The sequence below is a fragment of the Myiozetetes cayanensis genome, unplaced genomic scaffold, assembly GCF_022539395.1.
Source record: "Myiozetetes cayanensis isolate MyiCay16 unplaced genomic scaffold, myiCay2020 scf12, whole genome shotgun sequence".
Classification (NCBI taxonomy): Eukaryota; Metazoa; Chordata; class Aves; order Passeriformes; family Tyrannidae; genus Myiozetetes; species Myiozetetes cayanensis.
In genome coordinates, this window is record NW_026086826.1 from 25,413,108 (window position 1) to 25,436,361 (window position 23,254).

Here is a 23,254-nt window from a genome sequence, read left to right on the forward strand (position 1 = left end):
TCTGCCTTTAAAATAGCTATGAAACTGTTCCTGATCCTGCATGAAGTGGGACATCAGGGTGGTGGAAAAGGGTAGTGTCCAGCTGGGCTGCCAGCTTGTAACATTCATTGTTCTTGCACTGTGTTGCTGGAGGGCAGACTTAAGGTGAAGTGGCTGCTGCTGTTTGGCATGTCTAGATCTTAGTGCATTTCAGATTACCTGAAATTCTGGGCTTGATTTTGAGCATAACAGGAAGAAAAAAGCAAAAAACCACAAAACATGTACTTGCTTCCTTTTTTTTGTATTCAAGTGGCTGTTACATATGCTTTACCTTAATATAATCTGCATTTAAGTTAGAAGTAAAGTACATGTTTTCAATGGCATGTGTATAACACTTTGACTTTGGCTACCTGAGTAATGCCACCAAATTTGTCTGAGAAAGTACATATACAAATTGGTCATAAGCACATGATTTGTGATGTGAAAAAGACACTCAGACTCTAAGATGTTACAGAGGAGTTTGTAGAATAGCAGGGAAGGTGTTTGAATGAGTCACCCTTAAACATCTAAAGCAGATGTGCTCTAGGCTGAGCTATAGGAGCAGAGAAAGGGCTTCAAAACGTGTTTTTATTCTCCAGAAGGATGCATTTCACCCAAAGCCCAGCTCCCAGGGCAAGGAAAGATGCTGTGCTGGCTGTCCTCTCTCTCTGAGCACTCTCTGGCACAGTTGGTTGGGGACAAGAACTAACTTGGCTCCTCCACAAAGTCTCTTTTATTAGTACTCATGTAACTTGGCCTGTGGCCACACCACCTCCGGCTGTGATCTTGTCAGCTCTCCCAGGCAAAGCGGGGTTAGGCCAGGTCGTTTGGGGGATAGGGAGAGAAAACCCCAGATTGTGCCTGGAGTGGGGCTGCTGCCTGGCTGGCTGGCACCTTCTTCACGTGTGATGGTCCCAGGTTTTGTGACCTGCAGGATGATTTTTTCCTGCACGTCATAGCTTGTTGTGTTCATTCCTATAACCGTGGATGCGGAGATGGAAGAGGGCTCTTTGACTCAGCGAAGGTGTGAGAAAATCCAGTGACTGGGCAACTCCTGCAGCTAGTAAAATGCAGATTTTTTTTTTTTTTTTTTTTTTTAAGCAGGAGACACTTGTCTTCAGTTGCCTGGGGCAGCCACAGAGCCTGCAGCCAGTGGGACTCTTTCTGATGGGGACCTGTAGCCTTCCCAGGAGTTTAAAGACAACTGTAGGATTTGTGCATTTTTTTTTTTCCTGGTGGCTGCTGGCCAAGTGGGAAATCTTACCAAACAATAATGAAAAACCCTTTAGGCCTTACATTCAACAACTTTCTCTTTTTTTGGAGATGAGAAACTTTATCTAACTCTTTTGTGTTACTGTGGTCACCAAGGGGATGTGATACCTTGTTAGAGTGAGTAAATCTGGCCTGTAGTTCTTTTTTAATTACCTGATGTGCAGTTGCTGAAGGAGTCTTTGCCCTGGTGCAGGCTCAGCAGCAGATGCTATTTTGAGGTCTTGGCCTGATTTGACTGAAATTGGACAGTGGGTCAATAGCTTAATATGTCCAAGGACATTTGGACAGGACACAGGGCTTCTTGTGGCCGTGTTTTGGATGGTCTCTGTTTGCAAGGGAAGCACAGGAGCATTACCAAAGAGGTGCAGGAGCATCTCTTCCCACCACCCAGGGAGCTGAAGGAAACTTTCTGCTGCCCTATGCAGGTCCCTTTCGGAGAAGCCCCTGCTCACATACGTGCCAGCAAACCTCCAGAAAGTTTTGCTCCTCGATGTTGGGGTAGGCTGCATTATTAATTGATTCAGAGTTGAATGGGAAGATGGAAGTATAGAGGTTACTGGACCTTAAAAGCAAGGCAATACCACCAACCTTTCTGTAGGGTATTAGTATGGCAATCTGTGCTGTCTGTGGGAATCTGCTTGGACAGTTAAAAATATCACCAGAAAGCGAATAGTTTTTCAATTTATCTTTGTGATTAAACAAAATCTACTTCTGCAGTCACAGCAGCAAAACTTTGCCTGATTGCAGTTAATGTGGGTACCCTGCTACATAACTGCATCGTTTCAGGAGTGTTTCTCACAGGTATTTCCCCTTGAAGGTCATGCCCAAGGACGACTTGCCTGCCAAGCTGTACCTCCCACACACTCTTGTGTTCCTATACCGAAATCAGCCCTTCTCTGCCTGTCTCTTCCCACTTCTGGGTGCTTTCTGATCTGCGGAGGATGAAGTATCTGCAAAGTCATGTGTCAGGCAGGGCGACTCACACCTTTAAATGTTTGTGCCAGTGAAATGAACCTTTTCTGCCTGTATCTGAGGCCCCAGGAGCATAACTGTGGTTTTTTCATTATTTGAAGGCTTCCAGCTTTTGATTCTCTCTGATACAAAAAACAAAGCTGTGAATGTTCAAAGTATCATCATCATCTCTAGGCTTACCAGGGAGCTCCAAGGATTGCTTTGGGCCTTAGCTGAAGAAAGACCCCAGTGTTTACCATGGGTATTTCTTCTCTCAAGGCTTTGCTGGAGAGCTGAAGGGGCATTAACCAAAACAAATTTATTACCTGTGTTGGTTAAATAGACAGTGTACGAAGTGCTTGGGCATTTCTGGTCTCTGCACTGTCATTCCACGTTCCACGTAATTGCTGAGACTGGGGTTTCCTGCCATTATTTGTTTAAAAATCAAGACAGCTTTATTGGTTGCATCCTGGATGCTTCTCTTCCTACTTCATTTGTCAAGGTATTTAGGGTGACTTGTGCACTCTTGCAGTAGAGGAGTCTCTGCTTCCATGCCTGTCCCAACTTTACCTGTGAAGTGCTTGCTGCACAGAGGTATCCGAGGTGGCTTTAGCTATTGAACATTGAGCTATTGAACATAGCTGTGTTAGCCCAGACCTGTCTGTTTAGCAGTCATGTGGTGGACCTGGAGTTTTGTGCTCTGCATGTGCATATCGGACACCCACACACTGGCTGTGATGTAGATGGTGTTTATGAGGCCATTCATGCATGTTTACTATCTCTGGACTAGGAGTTTGCTAAGCTGAAAAACAGCTGGAAGTGCAGTATCAAATCTTTGTGTCCTTGCTCCTCTTCAGCGGCTGGTGGGTGAGTGTAACACTGTTGCTTATGTCTTCAAGGGCACTGTTTTCAAAAAGTAGAGAACTGACTGCTTTTTGGGGTCTTTCTTCTTTATATCTTCTAATGTCAGTGGAGTTGTCTATACTGACATTGGATGTCATCCTTATTCTGAATACTGAAGCAACAGGGTGGATGTTGTGTCTGTGTGAGTGCACACTTCAACTGCTCTCTGCCACAAGTGATGAGATAATTTGCAGAGGCAGTTTGAAACAGTGAAGCACCCAGAAGCAAGTTCCTTCTTTTTAGGCTTTACTTCCTACAGGGAGAAGGCTGGAGTGTGTGTGTATTTCTGTACAAGAGAGCTTGCAGACAGTTGATTGAGGCACCAGTTTCTCTGGACACTCTGCATGTTTGCCGCAGACACATCGGAGAATCCACACAATCCTCCTGTCCTCTCTTCCCCTGCTCCTTCAACAGAGAAATAAACACAGTAGCGGGCTTCCCTGAACCTGTCTTCAACTACCTGTCCAAGCATTAATATGGAGGAGGAAAACAGGGGAGAAAGCCCCACTTGTGGATCAGAAATAAGCTGATCTTGAATCTGGAGTAGGTGGTTAAAAGCAGCAGCAATCCCTGATGCTTGATGCAGGTTCTCAGCTGGCCTTGCCCAGCTGGCGTGGGGGCCCTGGCCAGTCTGGGAGGTGCATTTGGTGCCCATGGGCAGGGGCTGTTCAGCCACAGAGCCCTGGCCCCCTGATGCAGGGCTGGCTGCCCTGTGCTCCGTGGGGCCCGCTGCAGTCATGGCTGCCCGGCACCGCCTGTCACCTCGCATTACCTGATGGACGGACCGCAGCCGCGCCGGCCTGTGTAAATGTCACCTGTGCCCAATGCTGCTGGAGAGGCAGAGCTGGCCGTAGCTGGTGTGCAGGACTGAGTCCTGTCTCCCCAGTCCACCCTGCTGTGTCCCTCTGCTTCCCTCTGGCAGCTCCTCTCTGGCCCGGCTCTACTGCCGTCTGTCTGTCTCCCAAGTGATGGGAGAAAATACCTTGAGAAAAGCCATTCCATCCTGGTGAACCCAAGACCTTTCTGGGTGCTTTTTGTTGGGAGATGTGGGACACAGACCATCATGTTTTCCTGCAGATGATTTCGTTGAATTATTTTCTTTCAAAATGAATCAGACTTGCAATCTCAGCTGTCTGCATTGTCCAAGCCTCCCTGGCTTCTTTGAACTGAAACAAGTTTGGTGGCACTCAGCTCAGGGAATAAGTAATCCCAGTGTCAAGGATGCTTTGGCATGACTTTTCCTGCACACCTTCTTTCAGCAATACAAATTGTTCCTCTCATGGTTACAGCCACTTTGTATATCCCTCTTGGAGCATTCCAGCCTGAAAATGAGAAGTTGAGAGAACAGTTTTCCCCAGGTGCAGGAGAATGTATTTTTTGCTTCCTTTGGGACTGACTTGGCAAACTTATCCCAGGAAGGGACCAAAAGTGAAAGTTTTTTGTTGTTTGTGGCCTTTTTTTGCTGTCATTGTTCTGCTTTTCTAACTGGGGTTTGTATTACAACTTATAACAGAAGGATAAAGTTGTTCACTGGTAAGTGGAAAGTTAACACTGACGGCTTTGACCAATGGGTTTTGTCAGAGCCTTGTCAGGACAGTGAGGTGAGGCACTCTGGAACCAAACATTTTAACTCTGTGTCATCAGGCCCTGGCAGAGCCTGGCTTTACACCTCTGTGCTCTCCAGGAGATATTTTCATATTTTCATTTATTTGTCCATCATCACCAGCAAACACTCCTTCGTGCGTTCATGCATCCTCTTTGATGTCTCATTGCTGGGTTAAGAGAGGTAGATAAGCCCTCCAGGCTTCCTGGCTTTGACCTTTGATCCCATCTTGGAGACTAGGGAATCCCCCTGGACATTGCCTTTGAACAGTTGCCCCTTGGCACTGGCACAAGCACACAATGGGGCTTGCCCTGGCCAGCAGTGTCCTTGGATGAAAGCCTCGCTCTTGGTCCTTATGAGACTTGAAGCTGTTCTAATGGAGAAACTTCAGAGTGACAGCATTCTGTAAAGTCTGGCATAAATGCGAACAGTTGAATAACTCTCCTGGGAGTCTTTTCTTATTGGTTCAAATCTTCTGCATGATACTTTCAAAATATGCCCTTTTCTGTGTTAATGGAAAAGGATGAAGAATCATTCTTCTCCTTAGCTGTCCTGGTGTGACAGATTTCTGCCCAATCTCCCCTTCAATGACTTATTTTCCAAGCTGGAGAATCCTCAAAGGCAATGTTGTTTATCTAGTTGTTTAAAGAGGCATAAAAACAAATTCTTTCTAAGCCTGTGCTGCAGATGCTGGGGAGGACTGCGTGTTATGGTACCAGACTACTCACAGGTGATGAAAAATGCATTCGCTTTTCTCTGAAGCTGATAATGGCACAAGTCAGGATGGTCCTTTTAAGCCCCAGGAAACATCTGAGGTGCCTCTGTGAGCTGAGTGCTTGTTTAGGTAAAGGGGGGGGGGCAGGCAAACAGCGCATCTTCTGCCCACTCCTAGAAACACCCTGGCAGCTGTCTCTGGAGTGAAAGGCTTTTCTGCTTGGAAGCCATTCCAAGGTAGGGATTTTGCTGTCTACCAACAGAAAATAGGCTGCATATCTCCATGATGGTGGCAGGGGGATGTGGGGTGACTCTGTGGCAGCAGGCAGGAGCCCTGGCCCTGCCTCCAGCCCGCCTTGCTGCCTCCAAGGCTTCTACTTTTGTCGTTAAGCCGACTTCCTCTTGCTGCACATCGCTTTCCCACTGGGAGAATTGATCCAAAAAGCCAAAGCAAGAATTGACAAAGACCTTTTCTCCCCCTCCCTCTGCAGAATTAAGTCTGAAGTGGGTTGATAACGGTGGATCGAGTCCTCCTTGACTCTGACAAATGTCTTTAATGTTATTCAGCAAGCTGACCTTTTCCCGTCTTTATTGTGCATCTTCCCTTTGAATCAGATTTGATTGTTACTTCAGGTAGAATAACAAAGACTGTCACGTAAATAACTTTGCAATAATGTTAAAAGGAGGAAAAAACACAAACAAACAAAACACCAAAGTGCTGCCTTACTTGCAAATGCAATGGGAGCAAATATCTTCTGTGCCAGCCATGGAAAACCAACGGTGTGACCTTCCCACACAACATCTTTGCCTTGCTACTCCAGGGAATGAACTCCTGTGTTGAAAAACCATCAGAGAAATAATGGTTCATGGAAATGTTAATGACAGCTAATGCTAAGTGGGGTTGGTAAATTCTAGGGGAGGGAGAAAAGGTCATGTAAATCCTTAAAATGCAGCTGCATACATAACCCATCAGGACTAGTGGGCATTTGATGCCCAGATATCCTCTGAATATTTGAGACTGACCTTATAGAAGACAGTATTTAGGCCTTGGGTGAGGTGTTTGGCCTAGAGAGAAGTGTCAATGACCAAGGTTATATTGCTTTTCTATGCCACCTCTTCCTCTGAGGGGCTCAGGGGCACATTGATGTCATGAACCTCATGTGAGGCTCAGCTTGGTGATGTGAATTGCAGCTCTTTAGTGTGGAATGAGGAAACCCTCTCTCCTCGTGCCTATGAGACTGTTTGCCCACCCATGTCTGTGTGGCCAGAGCCTCTGCTCTGTCTTGTATAACTGAGGAAAGATAATGGACAAAATATTTGGTGGGTGCCTTGTCCTGTAATCCCCATTTCTACTGTGTCATGGGCAGTTTCTATCTGTGTTGATCCAGCTCCAATTGGAGATGCTGACATCAAGCTTTGGGGGCAGGAGGAACATTTGGAATAGCACAGTGGTGATGTAAGTGTGTGGGAAGGGGAAGAGCTGAGCCATGGGAAGAGCCTGCTGAGTGTGATGCCAGAGCCATTGCAGGGAGCAAAGGTGCTTCACAAGATGTAGGAACATTTGGAGTTTCCAACCTGGTCGGTGGGGATTTCATGGTTTCAGATGTGTGCTGTCTCTAGAGCTGGCTTGGACAAAAGAAATGGGACCTCAGAGAATAATTTAGAGAAAAGTTCAGAGCAACCCAGCCTGAGGCGGGCAGGCGGCGCCTTCTTCCAAGTCTGCTGAGGCAACAAAGCAGTGAAGGAATATTTGGCTATTAAGCACTGCCTGAAAATTAGGTTTTGTTGCTGTATGTAACGCTATTTCCCATACTATAACCAATGTTTTGTTCTTTTCCCTTTATAGCATAAGGCACGTTTGCATGGCTTTGAGCCTTGGCCAGCATCTAAGCTGACACAACGGTGGCTGGGCAGCTGAACACTGTCTGATCAGCTGCACTCATTCTGTGTTTAATCTTTCTTCTTCTCCATGTAGATTCCTCTGTGCATGCCAGCTCCACATCTGTGAGCCTGTCATCAAGCCTTTCCACGGGAAGTTCAGTGGACGGGCACCACAACTACCTCGAGGCCCCTGTGAACGCCACCCGGGCGCTGCCGTCGCCCATGAACGCAGTTGGGTCTCCGGTGAACGCGCTGGGCTCTCCCTACAGGGTCATCGCGTCCTCCATCGGCTCACACCCCGTCACTCTGTCCTCAGCTCCAGGCATGAACTTTGTGACACACGCCAGTCCACAGGTGGGCAGATGTACACCCTTGCTTCCCTGCAGTTCGGTGTTCAGGCCGGGTAAAGTCCCAAAACCTGAGAGCGGGTTGGCTGGTGGGGAGTCCAGTGTGTTTTGGCCACTTGGGGAGATCAGCTGTAAAGAACAATTTCCAGCACGCGAATCTTTCTGCATAAGTCCCCTGGCACAGGCACAGGGAGGACACCTGTATGTATGTCAACATACTCTACATGATAAGGAGAGAAAGCTAATTTTCAGGTCTGTCCTCACTGTGGGTGCAGTCCAGCTCCCCTCCACTGCATCTATGGCAGGGTGCATCATTACTGCATGTGGAAATAGGATAGCCAACGGCTGCAGCATGTGAAGCATTCCCTTTCTTCCTGCAGAAGGATATCTGCTTAGTTTCATTATTTGGAAAGGAGACAGATTTTTTTAGTAAGAGAAAAATGTTAGTGCTAAATGCCAGCCACCTACTCTGTGTTGCATATAAATTTGGCCTGAAGGAAAATGAAGCACTCCCATCCTTACTGCCTGTGCTCATGTGGGTGCTGAGGTTTCCACTCCAGAGGGGAGCGGAACTAGACGTTAGGGCTAGTGCCTCCCCAGAGCCTGGGATGGGAACCTCCCAGGATGGCTCTGTGGGGCAGAGATGTGCTTCTCCAAGAGCCTGGCACTGCCTCCAGCATGGCTGGGACCAGGGTGGCACTGTGGAATTTTAATGGAGTGCTGAAATGTTCTGGGAATCCAGATCTGAGTGAAAATTCTGCCTCTTATCAACAAGACTTTGTGTTTTATTAGTGGGACCTGAAGGTAGGAAGTGCTCAAGAGCCTCATGGCTCCTGCTGAAGAAGCAGCAAGGTGATGTGCCTGAGCCCTTTCTGCCCCATATTTGCTGCTGTTCCTCAGTCTGTCTGAAGCTCTTCTTAGCACCTGGAAGGCTGGGCGAGGATGGTGTGGGGAGGACCTGAAATGCTCTGAGGGAATGTAAGCACAGTTTGGCATGTTTGTCTTACCTTTCCCCAGCACCCTCAACTACTGGGTCTGGGCTATCTGCAGTGGCCGTGCTGGGCATCCTTCTTCCCCTGGCACCACCTGACTGTTCCACTTCAACCTGACAATACCTCTACCCACAGCATCCAGGGCAGGCCCTTTGTGCTTGTGGAACTGGTGGCAGTATTGGCTGCTTGGAAGCCTTTTCCTTGGGGTTGGAGATGCTCTGGGAAGTGGTTTCCCCAGCCTGGGCACTACGCCAGGTTCCCAGATCCGAGGAGAGGGTTTCGTTTGTGTTGCCTCTAATGCAAGGAGACAGCTGGGCCTTGGGGATTCAGCAGGGAGGCAGCTAATGGATTTGGGTTCAAGCAGTTGTCCCAGATATCATACATGATTGCACTTAACCTGCAGGAGTCAAGCTCTGAGGACACTGTGTCCCCCTCCTATATACCCTCTCTCCCTTTTATTGTCTCAAAGTTCAGACAGAGAGGAAGAAAAGATGGTACCCAAACTCTGAGTAACATTTCAAAAGTTCCTCCTGGTTCAGCATCTTGCCAGGATGATGTTTACTGGATAAAAAAAGGTGGCTGGACACTTGTGGGGAGGAAAGGGATTTATTTCTGTTTTCATTGGGCCATATTTTGAAGTGTAAGGATTTACAGCTGTCAGTGTCTGGTTTCAGTCTCTGCCAGGAAGAGTGAACCTCTGTTCCTCTGGGCAATTTTTCCCAATGCATTTTTATTTTCCAGTGAAGCAAAACAACCTGGAGCCTATTTTTTTCTGGTTAATTTGTATTTTCCATGTTATCAGATCTTTGAAGCTTTGAAAATGAAGGGACAGTGGTGAGGGAAAATGAAAACAGGCTTCAGCTTTTTATTTTTCTAACGACAGGTCCAAAAATCCCAGTGGTATGAGCCCTTCTTGCTCTTTACTGAAATTTCCTGTGGAGTTTAATATATTTTTTTTCGTGGGAAATGAGCAATTTCTTGGAGCAAATGGAGAACTTGCAGCAACATGCATGAAATCTAGTAGTTTAGATGTTATGGAGACTGTAATGAAGGCGGTAGCTGGGTCTTCATCCAAAGCCTTGTTTTCTCTCCCTGCCTCTGCCCTCTTGCTGGGAAGAAGAATTTTAGCTGATAAATTGGGATGAACGTTAGAAACAAACTCAACAACGAAACTACCACCCCCAGCCCTCAATGCTTGACAATGGGAAAGATGATTTGATAGTGGGTTTGGAGAGACATTGCTCTGCCCAGACAGCTTTTGACAAGACGTGTTCAATGGCCCTTAATCCTCCCTGCCCTGCCGACAGCGGCTCCAAAGCAAACAGCAATAAAACGAAGCCCTGGGCAACATCAGGCTTTGGTCTCTAATCGATGTCGGTTTGTAACCTTTAACTTCAGCAGCCACGAGCAGCTCCTGGGGATCTCTCCTGGGGGCTCTGGGTCCTTTGCAGCTGATTTTTAGATGCTCAGCCCAATCCCTGTTGGTTTTTGTTTGTTTGTTTGTGGGGTTTTATGTTCGTTTGTTTTGGTTTTTTGTTTGTTTGTTTGTTTGTTTTTTTTTTTTTTAGTCTGGCAACCCCAAATCATCTCCATTCGGCAACTAGTAGCAGGATTCGGGAACCCAAGGAGTGCCATGTTTTCATGTGTACATGCAGATGTGTATATCACAAAGCAGGAAAGCTAATCCACTTAAATTTTTTACTTGTTTTTTAAGAACCATTAAATTTTCCCTTGAACATCAATGCAAGTTTAATTGCAACAAACTGCCTGGCTGCAAAGCTCTTCCTTACTAAGCTGTTAGTGCCTGAGGCTGCAAGCAGCCAGTGATCATCCTCTAATGCAGCAGGCAGGGGGATCCCACCAGCATTGTTGCTTGGAGGCTGTAACTGAGTAGCTGAGGCTGCTGCCTGCCCTTTTCCAGCTCTTCTTAGTCCTGGCTTTGGTTACAGCATCGGGCCATGGTGAGAAGCAATATCTGCCACCAGGCAACTGCTCAAACCCCTCCATCTGGATTCACCAGAGGATGTCTGTCTACCCGTGGCAGCCCCATGGAGTTGCTGGGGATAAGCCTGTGGGACAAGCTCAGTAGGAGTAGCAAGGGAGGGGTCAGCTCCATTTGGGGATGGCTTCATTGAGATATGAGTCTTGACCCTCTAACCTGTCTTGTGCCTTCTGCTTCTGCAGCTCAATGTCCTGAACAATGTCAGCAACTCGGAGGATGTCAAGCCCTTGCCAGGTCTCCCAGGGATTGGGAACATGAATTATCCATCTACAAGTCCAGGATCCTTAGCCAAACACATCTGTGCCATCTGTGGGGACAGGTCCTCAGGTAGGAGGTGTTCTTTCTCAGAGAAGGCTTTGTGCAGTGGGAACTCCCCTGATGCTCTGAAGCAAGGCTTGTGCAGGAATGAACAGTGAGGAGGCTCACTGGGGCCAAACTGGCACTGCAGGGTTTGTAGCTGAGTCTGGTTTCCCAAGGGCAGGCTGTCTGTGTTGCAGAATAGCTGCACTGTGCCCAAAAGAGAGCAAACCTAAAAGCCATACTCTTCTCCCTTATGTATATAATCTCATTTTATATTTTGCCCCTGTTTATCAAAGATAAATATATCAAATCTCTTTGTCATTTACCTGTGCTTTGTGTTAGCTGGGTTTTGGCTGTGTCTGTGCTTTCTCTCCTACCCCAGTGACCTGCAGCCTGGTGTGCCTTGCAGACCCCTCCATAGCAGTGTGTCCCATTTGCTATCTATGGCTGTTCTGCATTTGCACTGCAGCTAAATGCTCCACATCATTCCACTGGGATGCAGTCCCTCCTTACCACAGGAAAGCAGTGGTTCTATAGTTTGACTGCTGCTGGTCATTATTGCTGCTGAGAGCCAGTGAAGCCAACTCAGGCCTGTTAAGGTGATACCCTGCAGTCAAGTTTTTTTCACTTTTGGGGTTGGTTTGAGCTCTTCCACTGTGGAAGGAAAGGCTTGCCCATTGATGGCCTCTCCTTCCTTCCCCAGGGAAGCACTATGGGGTGTACAGCTGTGAGGGCTGCAAAGGCTTCTTCAAGAGGACAATCCGTAAGGACCTGATTTACACTTGCCGGGACAACAAGGACTGTCTCATAGACAAGCGCCAACGCAACCGCTGCCAGTACTGCCGCTATCAGAAGTGCCTGGCCATGGGGATGAAGAGGGAAGGTATGAGGGGACTGGTGCAAGGAATGGGCTTGTAGAAATTTTCCTTACATTCATGAGGGTAAATCTGGCTCTTGATGGCCCTCCAAGGCTGGTGCATTCCAAAAACCCACACTGACAGCTTTAGGGTGTTGTTGACCTTGTTACAAAAAGAAAACAAGAACCATAGAATCGTTCAGGTTGGAAAAGGTTTTAAGATCAAGTCCAACTGCTAATCCAGCACTGCAGTGTCCACCACTAAATTATGTCCCTAAGTGCCACATCTAAACATTTTTTTAAATACCTCCAGAGGTGGTGGCTCAGCCACTTCCCTGAGCAGCCTGTTCCAGCCTTCCATGAAGAAGTTTTTCCTAATAAGGAAAGAGAGGCTAATAAGGGAAGAGATTGATAGGAAAGCTATTATACTGTATTTTTCTTCCTACCTAAACACACATACTGGTGACTATTGAACCTATTAATTGATGTTGAACCAAGTTTACTTTTATGGGCTTTAATGGGCTGGCTGCCTTGGCCTCACTAAGCCTTTGCTGTGGACAGCACCTGGCAGTGAGGGGTCCTGCAGCCTTCTTGTCTTCACACAGCCTACTGTGTGAAAAGCAGACCCCTTTATTTGTTTTTGATTTGCTGACTTCATTTGTCACCACCTCGTTCTTGTACTGAAAGATAAGGGTGAATGATTTTTATCTATCTCTTATTTTATAGTTCTCTGTCATTTCCACTCAACCTCACCTTTGGAGACGAACTCTGGAACAGCTCACGTCGTGCAGTGTTTTTGTGCTGCAGGAGAGAGCTGCATGGAAAGCAAATTCATGGAGTCTCTTCCATATTCCACACACTCACTGCAATACCCAAAGAACTGTTTCTGGCCCAAACCACTTAAAAGGTTTAGTTTGGAGCAAGGATCCGACCTGAGGCAATTGGACTTTGTACTGACTTGAAGGAGACCTCCAAGAGCTGCTGAGGGTGGTGTGTGTCTGCAGTGAGTCCTGTAAACCCTGCCCCTCTCCCACCCAGCTCTGGAGAGTATGAAGGTTGTTGTAAAAGCCACCATGTGAGTCTCTGCTGCAGGGAAAGGCAATCCCAACTGCATGGTTGTTTATCTGCCCACCTCTGTCCCCTGCACCTCGCTCTCCCTCCTGGGTGGAGCAAGGACTGCTGGGCTGGATTGTCTCCTGAATTATACCAACAGATACCAGGTTAGGGAGTGAAAACAAGCAGAGCATTTAGACTCGTTTTTTCCAAGATAAAATAATTGTGCTGCCTCCAGGGTTGAGTGTTAGCAGGCAGTGTAGCTGTCCATTTTGGAGGCCATGTGTCCCCCTGTGGAACATGCAAGCTGCTCCCTGTGCAGGAGCTTAGACTGTGCAGGGCAGAGCCTGGGGAGTACTTGAAACACTGGACATGAGCTGAGCCTCTCCTTGTTCCTGTAGTATCATCAAAGCTGTGCTGCCTCAAGCACTTGGGGCAGGGGGGGACTGTGAAATGCCAAGCTGGAATCAAAAACCTAATCCCAGGCATAGTTCTCCCTTCCAGCTGAGTGCAAAATGGTTCAGAGAACCAGGGTGTCAATGCAACTTCCCTTTGCTGAGAGTGGAAATTTCAACCCCAGGATCTTGATGGATCTTGTGGGAGTTTGGCTGCAACAATCACGGGGGCTTTTTGGGAGCTGCAGAAACTGGGGACAGATTGCAGCTTGAGTTCAGAGGCTGAGTGATGGGACCAGTATTTCCTTGCCATGTTCTTTATTCCACTAAGATTTGGTGACTTTAGAAGCACTTCCATGGCTTCGTATATATCTATTACCCTAAAGAGGACAAACATTTCCCCCAGCTGGCTGGGACATACATGTGTCCTGCATTGCCCTCCCTCACAAGCACCAAATTGGATGCCCCACTGATCCATCTCCTTGGGTACTGCCAGTTCCCCAGCAGCTGGGCAGTGGGAAGCACTCTCCCAGCTGGAAGACACACAGGGAAGTGCTGAGCATTGAAAAGCTGTCACGAGTGCTGAGGAACCTCCCATGATTTGGCCCTTCCCTTAAAGCACTGCAGAGTAAGCCAGGATAAGGCAAGGCTGATGCAAGGCACTCTGGGCTCCTACTCACACAGGGGAGTGATGATAGCATGACTAGTTTTGGGACATTTCTCCCCAGCAATGAGCTAAACCAATATGATTCCTGCTGGTCACTTCTTTTTTTTAAGCAGGATTTTCTTATTTCCTTTTGATATTTCTCCAATGAAAATGTACATCCAAGACTTCTGTTGCACACAAGACTTGGCATAAAACAAACACATATTCTATACTGACCTGTCTTGCACACACACAACAGCCCTGGGAGTTCAAAGCTGAGATCTGGAGACCATTTCATAATTCTGTTCCTTCAGTCAGTAGATATTTTGGAAAACATATGGAGATAGGAGGAGAGAGAGAAGGTGTTGGCCACTGAGGTGCTTAGGAACTTTCTAGTGGGGAGCATTAGCAGGAGAAGTGGTAGATGGAGAGGTGACAACAAGGCTGGGTCAGGCTGTGTAGGATTTCACTCAGGAGTGAAACAAGCAGTGTGTGTGGATCCAGCTGGGGATGAGGGACTGTCTAGCCCTGTTGCTGGATGCTCTGACTGCCACGGGACTGTTTGAAGCACGCTGGGAGCACAGCAAACCTGTGTGTGAGTGCTGTGTCCCTCCTGCCTCCTCCAGCACTCAGTGACAGCTGAGTCCAGGCTGCCACCTGGAGGTACCAGCTCCTCTCTGTTCTGGAGCTTCGTGCCTTGGAAACCACAACCTTTGTGATTTGACCTTTGTCAAATCTGAAGGCTTAATGGTCTACAGCAACCTCAAAGTTATTGGTGCGGGAACAGCTGTTTTAATGGTTGTACGTCTGAAATATCCATTTATTTTCTGTTCTCCCCCTCCTGTGGGGTTTTCTCATCCCTTCTGCCAGAGGAAAGGGGACCCACTGTGAGCAGGTAAGTGTTGCTGTGGATTTAGAGACATGTTTCTGTCCCACAGCTGTGCAGGAGGAGAGGCAGAGGAGCAGAGAGCGGAGTGAGAATGAGGCCGAGTCCACGAGCAACGGCAGCGAGGACATGCCTGTGGAGAGGATCCTGGAAGCTGAGCTGGCAGTGGAACCCAAGACGGAGGCGTACAGTGACGTGACCACAGAGAGCTCGGTAAGGGGCACTAACATCACTTGCAGCTTGAGATGAGAGACTTTGAGGTGTGATTTGCACAGACAAGCCCCATGTGAACAGCCTGCATTTTGCAAGGGGGTTTTGCTTCACACCACCTGAAAATCACCAACAATTTTTCTTTTGAAGCTACTCTGAATGACAACTAGAAAACAGCCTATGCATTATTTTCTGAGCATTTTTTCCCAGTTCCCTTTAATTTCAGTGAGTAGATAGGGCAGTGGCTGGATGCTTGGAGAGTCTGAGCCTTGTGCTGGTTTCCATAGTTGCATGCCCCTGGACACTGTTTACCCAAGACTGGAATGGAGCTGGACACAGCAGGTTTACTGCTGTGGTTTTACTGGTTTGGATAAAACTGCTGCTCATGCCTGTTCAGAGGCTGCTTGATGGCTTTTATGTATGCCCTGGGGAGCAGGACTGCAGCCTGCCATGCAGGACTTGCTGTGCAAAGAGCAGCAAGCAAACAGAAAAGTCTGGCAACCAGCTGATTTGGCTGGCTGTAGAGGGGATAGTAGTAACAAATATCTCCTCCTCCCAACAACACACAGCTGAGATTATTGCCAGTTTGATCCTTTTACTTGTGGCTTTGAGCATCGTTAACTCAATCCAATACAGTGTGCAGTGCAGATAGTGATTAGCAGAGACTTTTCATTGACAAATGCTCCTCTTTTCCTCTGTTCTTTTCCTTTTGATATTACTCTTAATTAGACAAATGACCCTGTCACAAACATCTGCCACGCAGCTGACAAGCAGCTCTTCACACTCGTCGAGTGGGCCAAGCGAATCCCCCACTTCTCTGACTTGACACTGGAAGACCAAGTCATTCTCCTCCGGGCAGGTAGGGTCTCCACCTGTGGCCTCTGGGGCTATTGCTGGTACCCCTGTCCTTTCTCTGGGCTGTGTGCCATCCAGCCAGGCTGGGTGGCAAATGTGAAATCCTGAGCTGATCCATTCCTGCCGTCACAGGCCAAGCAACCCATCCTGAGCCACAGTGAGTGGCTGGCAGAAGTTGTCAATGGGGCAGTGGCAGCTGTTGCTTGTTCCCCTCTTCATGTAGACATGGAGCACTGGGGGAGAGCAAAAAAATGTGTCTGGTTGATGCAGTTCTTGTAACTGTAGATCTTACTATGAGTGAGGGACGTTAACATGTAATGTGCAAAATGATGTAAAACTAGGAATAGGTTTTTAAAAGGAAAACCTAAGATCTTTTCTGGTTTTATTTTTTTCCCCTCCCTTTGAGCCTATTTCTGAATCTTCCTTGCTGTTGGTAAGTAAGGGTCATAGAATCCTAGAAAATCCTGAGTAGGAAGAGATCCACAGGGATCATCCTTGCCCTACACAGGTCCACATCCCACCATGTGCCTGAGAGCATTGTCCAAATGATTCCAAGGGGCTTGCCACCCCTTGCAGTGCTGGCAAGGGCGCAACTGATACCTAGGGTTCCATCGCTCTGTGAGGCAAATCTGAAGCCAGCAGGAAGAAACCAAACTCTCCTGCTCCATGTGGAGCACGATTTTTGGCTGAACTGCCTCATGTGTCCTCACACCTCCTCTTGCAGGCTGGAATGAGCTGCTCATTGCCTCTTTCTCCCATCGCTCTGTGTCGGTGCAGGACGGCATCCTCCTGGCCACAGGCTTGCATGTGCACCGCAGCAGTGCCCACAATGCTGGGGTGGGCTCCATCTTTGACAGGTATGTGGCCTGTTTGTCATTCCCTAGCAGTGGTGACAAGGCTGGCTCTGTCCTCCCCTCTGAAAGGGAAACATCCTTAATGAGAACTAGAGCAAACTGGCACGATTTGGGGCAGAAGTAGCTTAGAATGAAGAGGGGATGCTTCATGGACTGAAAAAGCAAGGATGGGATGAAGGCATGTTGGAAAGGGATTTGCAGCTGCAGAAGCAGATCTCTGGGTGTGCAGGGGGAGGAACGCTCCTCTTTCAAGAGTTTGCTGTAGCTGTATCTAGATCTAATATTGATCACAAAGAGCTTTTGCTGGCAAAGCCTTAAACCCCAACTTGGTCATGTAACAACTGCATGTGTACTGTCCCTGCCACACCTGCTCCCCGTCTGGCAGGACACTGACTTACCACTCTTACACAACAAGCACATGTAAGGACAGAGTCCATGTTTTGCACAGTAAAAAGTGGAGAAAACCCATGTGGTTTTCCTCAAGCGAGTGCAAATTGTTCTCTATAGTCCAAACAGAGCAGAGAGGCCACATGCTGAGCAAAGTGAGAACAGGAGTGAGTTTGATGCTCAGGTCCCTGGATGCTGCTGCTGCTGCACATGTAGAACAGCAGTGTGGGACATGACTGTCCCTCAGAGCTGCCTTTTCCTACAGAGAGGAATTTGGGGGGTATTCCCAGTGCCTATCCCAGATGCTGTTCAGCCTCCAGCCTTGCAGTCTGTACCTGTCCCTGATTGTGTTCCCACCCGTGTCCCCCACATGCAGAGTTTTGACAGAGCTGGTGTCCAAAATGAAAGACATGCAGATGGATAAGTCGGAGCTGGGGTGCCTGCGAGCCATTGTCCTGTTTAACCCAGGTAAGCCTGAGGCCCAGGCCCGTGCCAGAGGATGTGCATTTCCTCTGGGCCATGGCAAGTCACAAGCAGGAGGGCTCTGACAGTGACATCAGGACTGCAGACGAATTTCATAGAACCCTAGAATGGTTTGGGTTGGAAGAGACATTAAAGATCTTCTCATTCCAACCCCCTCCCCCAGGGGGACACCTACCACTAGACCAGGATTTATCCCAGCTCCTGGGTACATGATAAAGAGAGCCCAAGTCCTCTCCCGCCCATCCACACAGTCACTCTGATGGCAGTGGGAAGGTCCTCTCCGCAGGGATTTCTTCCCCACCTGTATTTTCTCCCTTGTCCAGATGCCAAGGGTTTGTCCAGCCCCTCAGAAGTGGAGTCACTGAGGGAGAAGGTCTATGCCACACTGGAAGCCTACACGAAGCAGAAGTACCCTGAGCAGCCAGGGCGGTGAGTGCCCCCGTGCAAGGCAGGCAGTGCAGGGCAGCACCAGACCCACCCTGGAACGAGCAGGCCTGAGGCAGGGTGTCTGTGCTAGCTGTGCCTGAGCCACAGTGCCCCAATCCCGAGCCTTCAGGTGCTGGCGACATGGAATATTCTTGCTTTCCAATCCAATCCTACCCTCTGCTGGCGGAGCTCTCAAAGCGCGGGCAGCTGAGTCTGTCCCCACCGCCGCCAGTCAATGATGCGGCCGCAGCATCTTCTGCGATTTTTGGCTCTCGCTGAGACCACAGAGTGCTGTGAGCCGTGGGGAGAGTGAACGGGCTGCCAGCTGCACCCCCTTCCAGCTGTGCCTCCAAATGGGAGGCAATGACTGGCAGCGGCACTCCTGAGGGGCTGCGCTCCCTCTCAGAGTCTGGGGATGTTTGAAGACAGATTTAAATGGCACCATGGAGATGTAAGTCTTGCAAGATGTTAAGATGTTCAAGTCTTGGAGGGAGGATCTAGAAGTATCTTCTTTTTCCTTTTTTTTTTTCCCCTTTTTTTTTTCTTTTAAGTTCTAAAAGCACTATTCTGTTTTGGAAAGATGTGTATTCCCTCCACACGTATGGAATCAAACGCTTACCTTGAAAGCACAGGGGAATCTAAGACTGAGAACATTCCAAAGCGTTTTAGGGGAGAACTTGGATTGGCTCAGGCCTGGAAATAGGTGGGAGAGGGTGACCAGTGCCTCCATCATGCCTCTGACTCTGTTATCTTACAGGTTTGCCAAACTCCTTCTGCGTCTGCCGGCGCTGCGGTCCATCGGACTGAAGTGCCTGGAGCACCTCTTCTTCTTCAAGCTGATTGGGGACACCCCCATTGACACCTTTCTCATGGAGATGCTGGAGACACCCCTCCAAGTCACTTGATGGTCTGGCCCCTCTCTGGCCAGCCCTGGCCCCCTGTGTCCCTGCACAACCTCCTGCCCTTCTTCTCTGAGACTGCGAGAGCTCCAGAGATGTCCTTCACCCTCCCCTCCTCCTCAGTGGGATTGTCGTGGTTTTGTACAGCTGTAAATCACCCCCTCTAACCCCTACCCTGGCCTGTCCAGGGGTGGGCCACAGGTCCTCTCCCCAACTAACCATCCCCTTGCCCTTCTGTACAGATAATTGCTTTAAATTATTTTTTCATTCTCAATAAAAGTCCACAAAACAAATAAAATAATGTGAGCGAGGCACTGATTGGCGCTGGCAGAGCAGTGCCCTCTTTTGCTGCAGTCACAGGTCCAGTTGGGATGGGGCTGAGAGACCAAATCAGGGCAGGGATGTCACTTGGGATATAACTGCTTGTACTGATGGGCACAGTCCTCTGGCCAAGAGAGGACAGGTGTTGATTCTTCTTACTCTTGCTAAGGAAAGACATGGAGAATCTTACTTCTTTTAATGAAAATGTTTCATTTCACTATCTTATAAAGAAACTTTTTGAATTATTTTAATTTTTAAAATAATTGTAAAAGTAGTTTTTTAATGGTCTTTCGTTGTTGTTGCTGGGGATTTTTTTGTTTTGTTTCCTGAGCTCGTCCAGCCACTGACAAAAGAACCAAAGTGTTTCATTTTGGTCCTGGTGGAGTATTTTGGCTTGACCCAAACCTTGTGTTCATGGATAACTTATATTTTCCTGAAGCTTCATGGATCCTGTTCTCAGGCTTTTTTTTTTTTTTTTTTTTTCTCTCCATATTTTTACACTGGAAACAGGTTCCTCAACCCCAAATTTATAATTCCACAGTTTCATAATTGAAACCTGTGGGGAAGGAAAGCACAACACCCTCTAACAGACAATCCTCAAAGGTCTCCCTGGCCTTTCCCCTGCTCCAATGGCACCACTGGAGCTTCCCGTTGCAGCCGAGCTAACCCGAGTCAAACGAGTTAAAGACATTAATTTGTTCAATATGCGGAGCTTATCCTGGTGGGAAAATGTCCTCCCAGGAACCCAGTGAAACTGTCTGTATTATTATTCATAAAACAGGTGTAGTGTTAAGTGATCTGCCCCTCCTGACCCTCTCAGCAGACCGAGCAGGGCGATGCAGCCACGCTTCGTCTGCCTGTGTGACAGATTGCAGCGCTGCCGCCCGGCGACTCAGGCAACTTCCAGGGAAGGCAGGAGGGACAACGGGAAAGCAAGAGGGATAAAAATGAAACATTTTGTTAAAACTCTCCCCACAGGGACATCATTCATTCTCCAGTATTTCACTGTGAGAAGGAAAAAGAGGATTAAAAGAGCAGGAGGGGGGAAAAAAGAAAAGAAGGAGGAAACCCCAAAATTACAAAAACTCTTTAATTTTTTCTTTTCCTGGTGACACTGAAAAAAATCCAGGGAGGATTTAGAAAGAAGTGAAGAGTGTTGGCCAAAGGGCTGAATTGAAATAGTATTTTTCCATCAACAGGGAAGTATTTAAAGACAGCAAATACACAACCTGCTCATTGTAAAACTACTGCTAGAGTTTGAGATGCTGCACCGAGGCTGTGCTGGGATGGTAACACACCACACTGCTGGTGAGACAAAGCCTGGGCTGCTCAGGCTTCCCCCTTTAAGAGCTGTGAGCTTCTCAGAGCTGGTCTCCAGCTGGCTGGGTTGGGTTTCTTTTCTGATTATAAAGCCCTGAGGTTTTCCTGACCTCCCTGCTCTCTGGTTTGATGGTTTAAATCAAGGAAGTTGATTGACTTCAGCAGGCTTTAGGGATAGACGGGCTGCAGGAGCTGATGCCACTGTCTGGAGATAAAACTTGTGGCATTCATGGTTTTTTTTTTTTAAATATGCAGAGGAAAACCTCAGGGTCTCCGTGCCTGCAGCAGATACCTTGCTAAGGTGGTGTCTGAGTGCTATTTTGGAGCCCTGCAGGCCTCAGTGGTAATTCAGAGTGTGCTTTGTCCCTGGGGTGAGCCAGCGGGAGAGGACAGGATGCTTCCACCCCAATAGTGCTGTCTCTTTCAGGAGCTCACAGGCTGTCCTCAGCACCCAAGTACCGTGGCTGTGATCACAAGCATTTACATGGAGCTGCAAGGGTGGAGCTTAATTTGGCCAAAACATCCATAAGTGGTTTGGGCCACGCTCAACCCTCTCTGATGGAGGTTTAACATAGTGCGATGCCTCCTGGTGGCTTAATTTCAGCCTGTGATGAGGGATTCAGAGCTCCTGATACTCCATGTCAGCAGAACAGCTCAATGCATGAGAAACAGAGAAAAATAAACTGGACAGAGTAGTGGGATCAGCACATATCCCAGATGGCACTGCACATGTCACTGCAGTGAGTGCAAGGAGAGTTTGCTAAGCCTCGTGAGCCATTCCCCTCACATCTTGATGCTGATCTCAGTCCACCGCCTACAATATCAACAGCCACTTTTTTGAATTTGGAAGTGATAGAATATGATAATTAAGACTGGGGAAGGAAGTCTCTAAGTGACCATTTGTGGCTCCTTGACACCCTCAATCTCAGCAGTCTGGCTCAAAACTCTGGAAAAATGGGCTCTGGGCCACAAGGCTTCCATGTTGCAGTTCGAGCATGGCTTTGTCCTATTTCTGCAGCTGACTAGTGTGGGGTGTTTTTTTTAAATTGTAGGCTTGATCATCTGCTTAACACACACCACCACATGTTCCCCCACCCTTGTCTGGCAGGGCAGAGACCATGAGCCAGAGTGTGGCTTCTGTGAATAAGAGACCACTTGCTCATCCAGAAGTGTCACTGGCACACAAGCGTCCTGTGCAGAGGAAACGAGTCATCGAACAACTGAGCTCCATCTGCAGTCATTGGGAACCTGAGGTTTGATGTCATCTCCTGGATTTGGTCCTAACCGTCGATTCCTCATTCATGGGTGGGCCTCTGTACAGTGGTGTCAACATGCTGCCCAAGACCTGCGTTTCCCCAAGCCTTGCAAAGCAGAGGGATGAGTCTCTGTGGGTACCCTGAGCAACAAATCCCAGACCAGTTAGCAGAAACTCACTGTTGTAGTTTTCCTTCAGGGTGAGTTGTTGCAGAAGAACAACAGCTTGGCATGGCTGGAGCTTACTCAATCTGCAGCCCTGCAAAAACCTGATTTTCATAAAATAGTAGAAATCACCATAATGGAATAAGCCAAGGAAAACTTCCCTCCTCACATGTCTGTTCAGTTCCAGCTTGTGTGGAGTTACAGCTGCACAAATGATTAAAAAATAGCACTGAACAACTCAAAAAATCAAGAAAAGTTTAGGTCCCTTCTAATGTGATTGTTTTTCCTTGCAGACCTATGCCATGATGGTGCCTTCAAAATCCAGGCATCAGCCACTGTTCAGCTGTAATGAGGAAAGTGTAACAGGGTCCAGGTACTTGCCCTTCCTAATGAAACCTGGCTTCTCTTATCTCCTCCAAATTTTGTTCTTGTCAGATTCCAGTTGCTGGGTCTTGCCACAACTTTGTCTGAACAGCCAGTCATTGGTTACCCCATGAAACCTCTCATAGCCTCAGATTAAGCTTGGACATTTTTTTCCTTGCTCTGGGATTAATAAATAAACCAGGCTCTGGGAATGACTGGTGCAAGGCTGTATTCTCTTTCCTACCATTTCCTACATCTCATGAGTTTCCTGAGTCAGCAGCAGGTCCCCCCCACCATGGACAGGCTATGGTTTGGTGCACAGGCCAAACATGCCAAAGTATTTATTAATTCTGAGCTGCTCACGCTGCAGTGCTCTGTGGAAGGGGCTTCAAAAAGTAGTGGGTTTAGCCACTTATGATGAGGACCTTGGGAAATGAAACACCCTTCAACTCCATTGTTTGTGTTAAGCTGGATTTGTTTCTCACCCAGAAATCAAGGTGGTGTGTTTTCCTGCCCTGTTTTGGGTTCTGTAGTGGCTGCTTCAGTTTCTGCTTAGGTCCAACAGCAGCACTTTTGGACTGGGAATAAAAAAATAAATCCTAAGCTATAAAAGTTTGAGCTGGTTTGTGTTCAGTTCAGCTCTGAGCTCCCTGCTGAATGTAGGGATTCAAGGCCAAGTCCTATAGACCTGACATGACTTTCAGACACTGAGGTTGAGACTCTGAACTGAGTGGCTCTACCACTGGACTTTCCTCCATGACCTCTTATCTGAACTGGACCCTGTACTGCCTTCACCATCACATCTGAGCTCCCCTGAGATGCTCTCTTTGCTGCCTGGTTTCTCTGCTCGTCCTTTCTCCATCCTTCCTGGGTCTCTGCTGTTCCATCAAAGACCCAG

General features: G+C 47.9%; 1 protein-coding gene across 2 annotated transcripts in view; it reads left to right on the top strand.

Annotated features, from left to right (window-relative positions):
* RXRG (retinoid X receptor gamma) overlaps positions 1–19,220 on the top strand; it is a 37,249-nt gene extending 18,029 nt beyond the window's left edge. Inside the window, exons 2-10 of one of the 2 annotated variants that reach the window (XM_050307164.1) lie at positions 7,437–7,696; positions 10,866–11,010; positions 11,687–11,866; positions 14,872–15,032; positions 15,759–15,888; positions 16,609–16,741; positions 17,502–17,593; positions 17,932–18,037; positions 18,792–19,220. In XM_050307164.1, the coding sequence (XP_050163121.1) occupies positions 7,437–7,696; positions 10,866–11,010; positions 11,687–11,866; positions 14,872–15,032; positions 15,759–15,888; positions 16,609–16,741; positions 17,502–17,593; positions 17,932–18,037; positions 18,792–18,939 (1,355 nt within the window). In that variant the 3' untranslated portion in view covers positions 18,940–19,220. The remainder of the gene's footprint in view (positions 1–7,436; positions 7,697–10,865; positions 11,011–11,686; positions 11,867–14,871; positions 15,033–15,758; positions 15,889–16,608; positions 16,742–17,501; positions 17,594–17,931; positions 18,038–18,791) is intronic. The other variant, XM_050307165.1, reaches the window with a different exon arrangement.
* Positions 19,221–23,254: the final 4,034 nt, after the last annotated feature.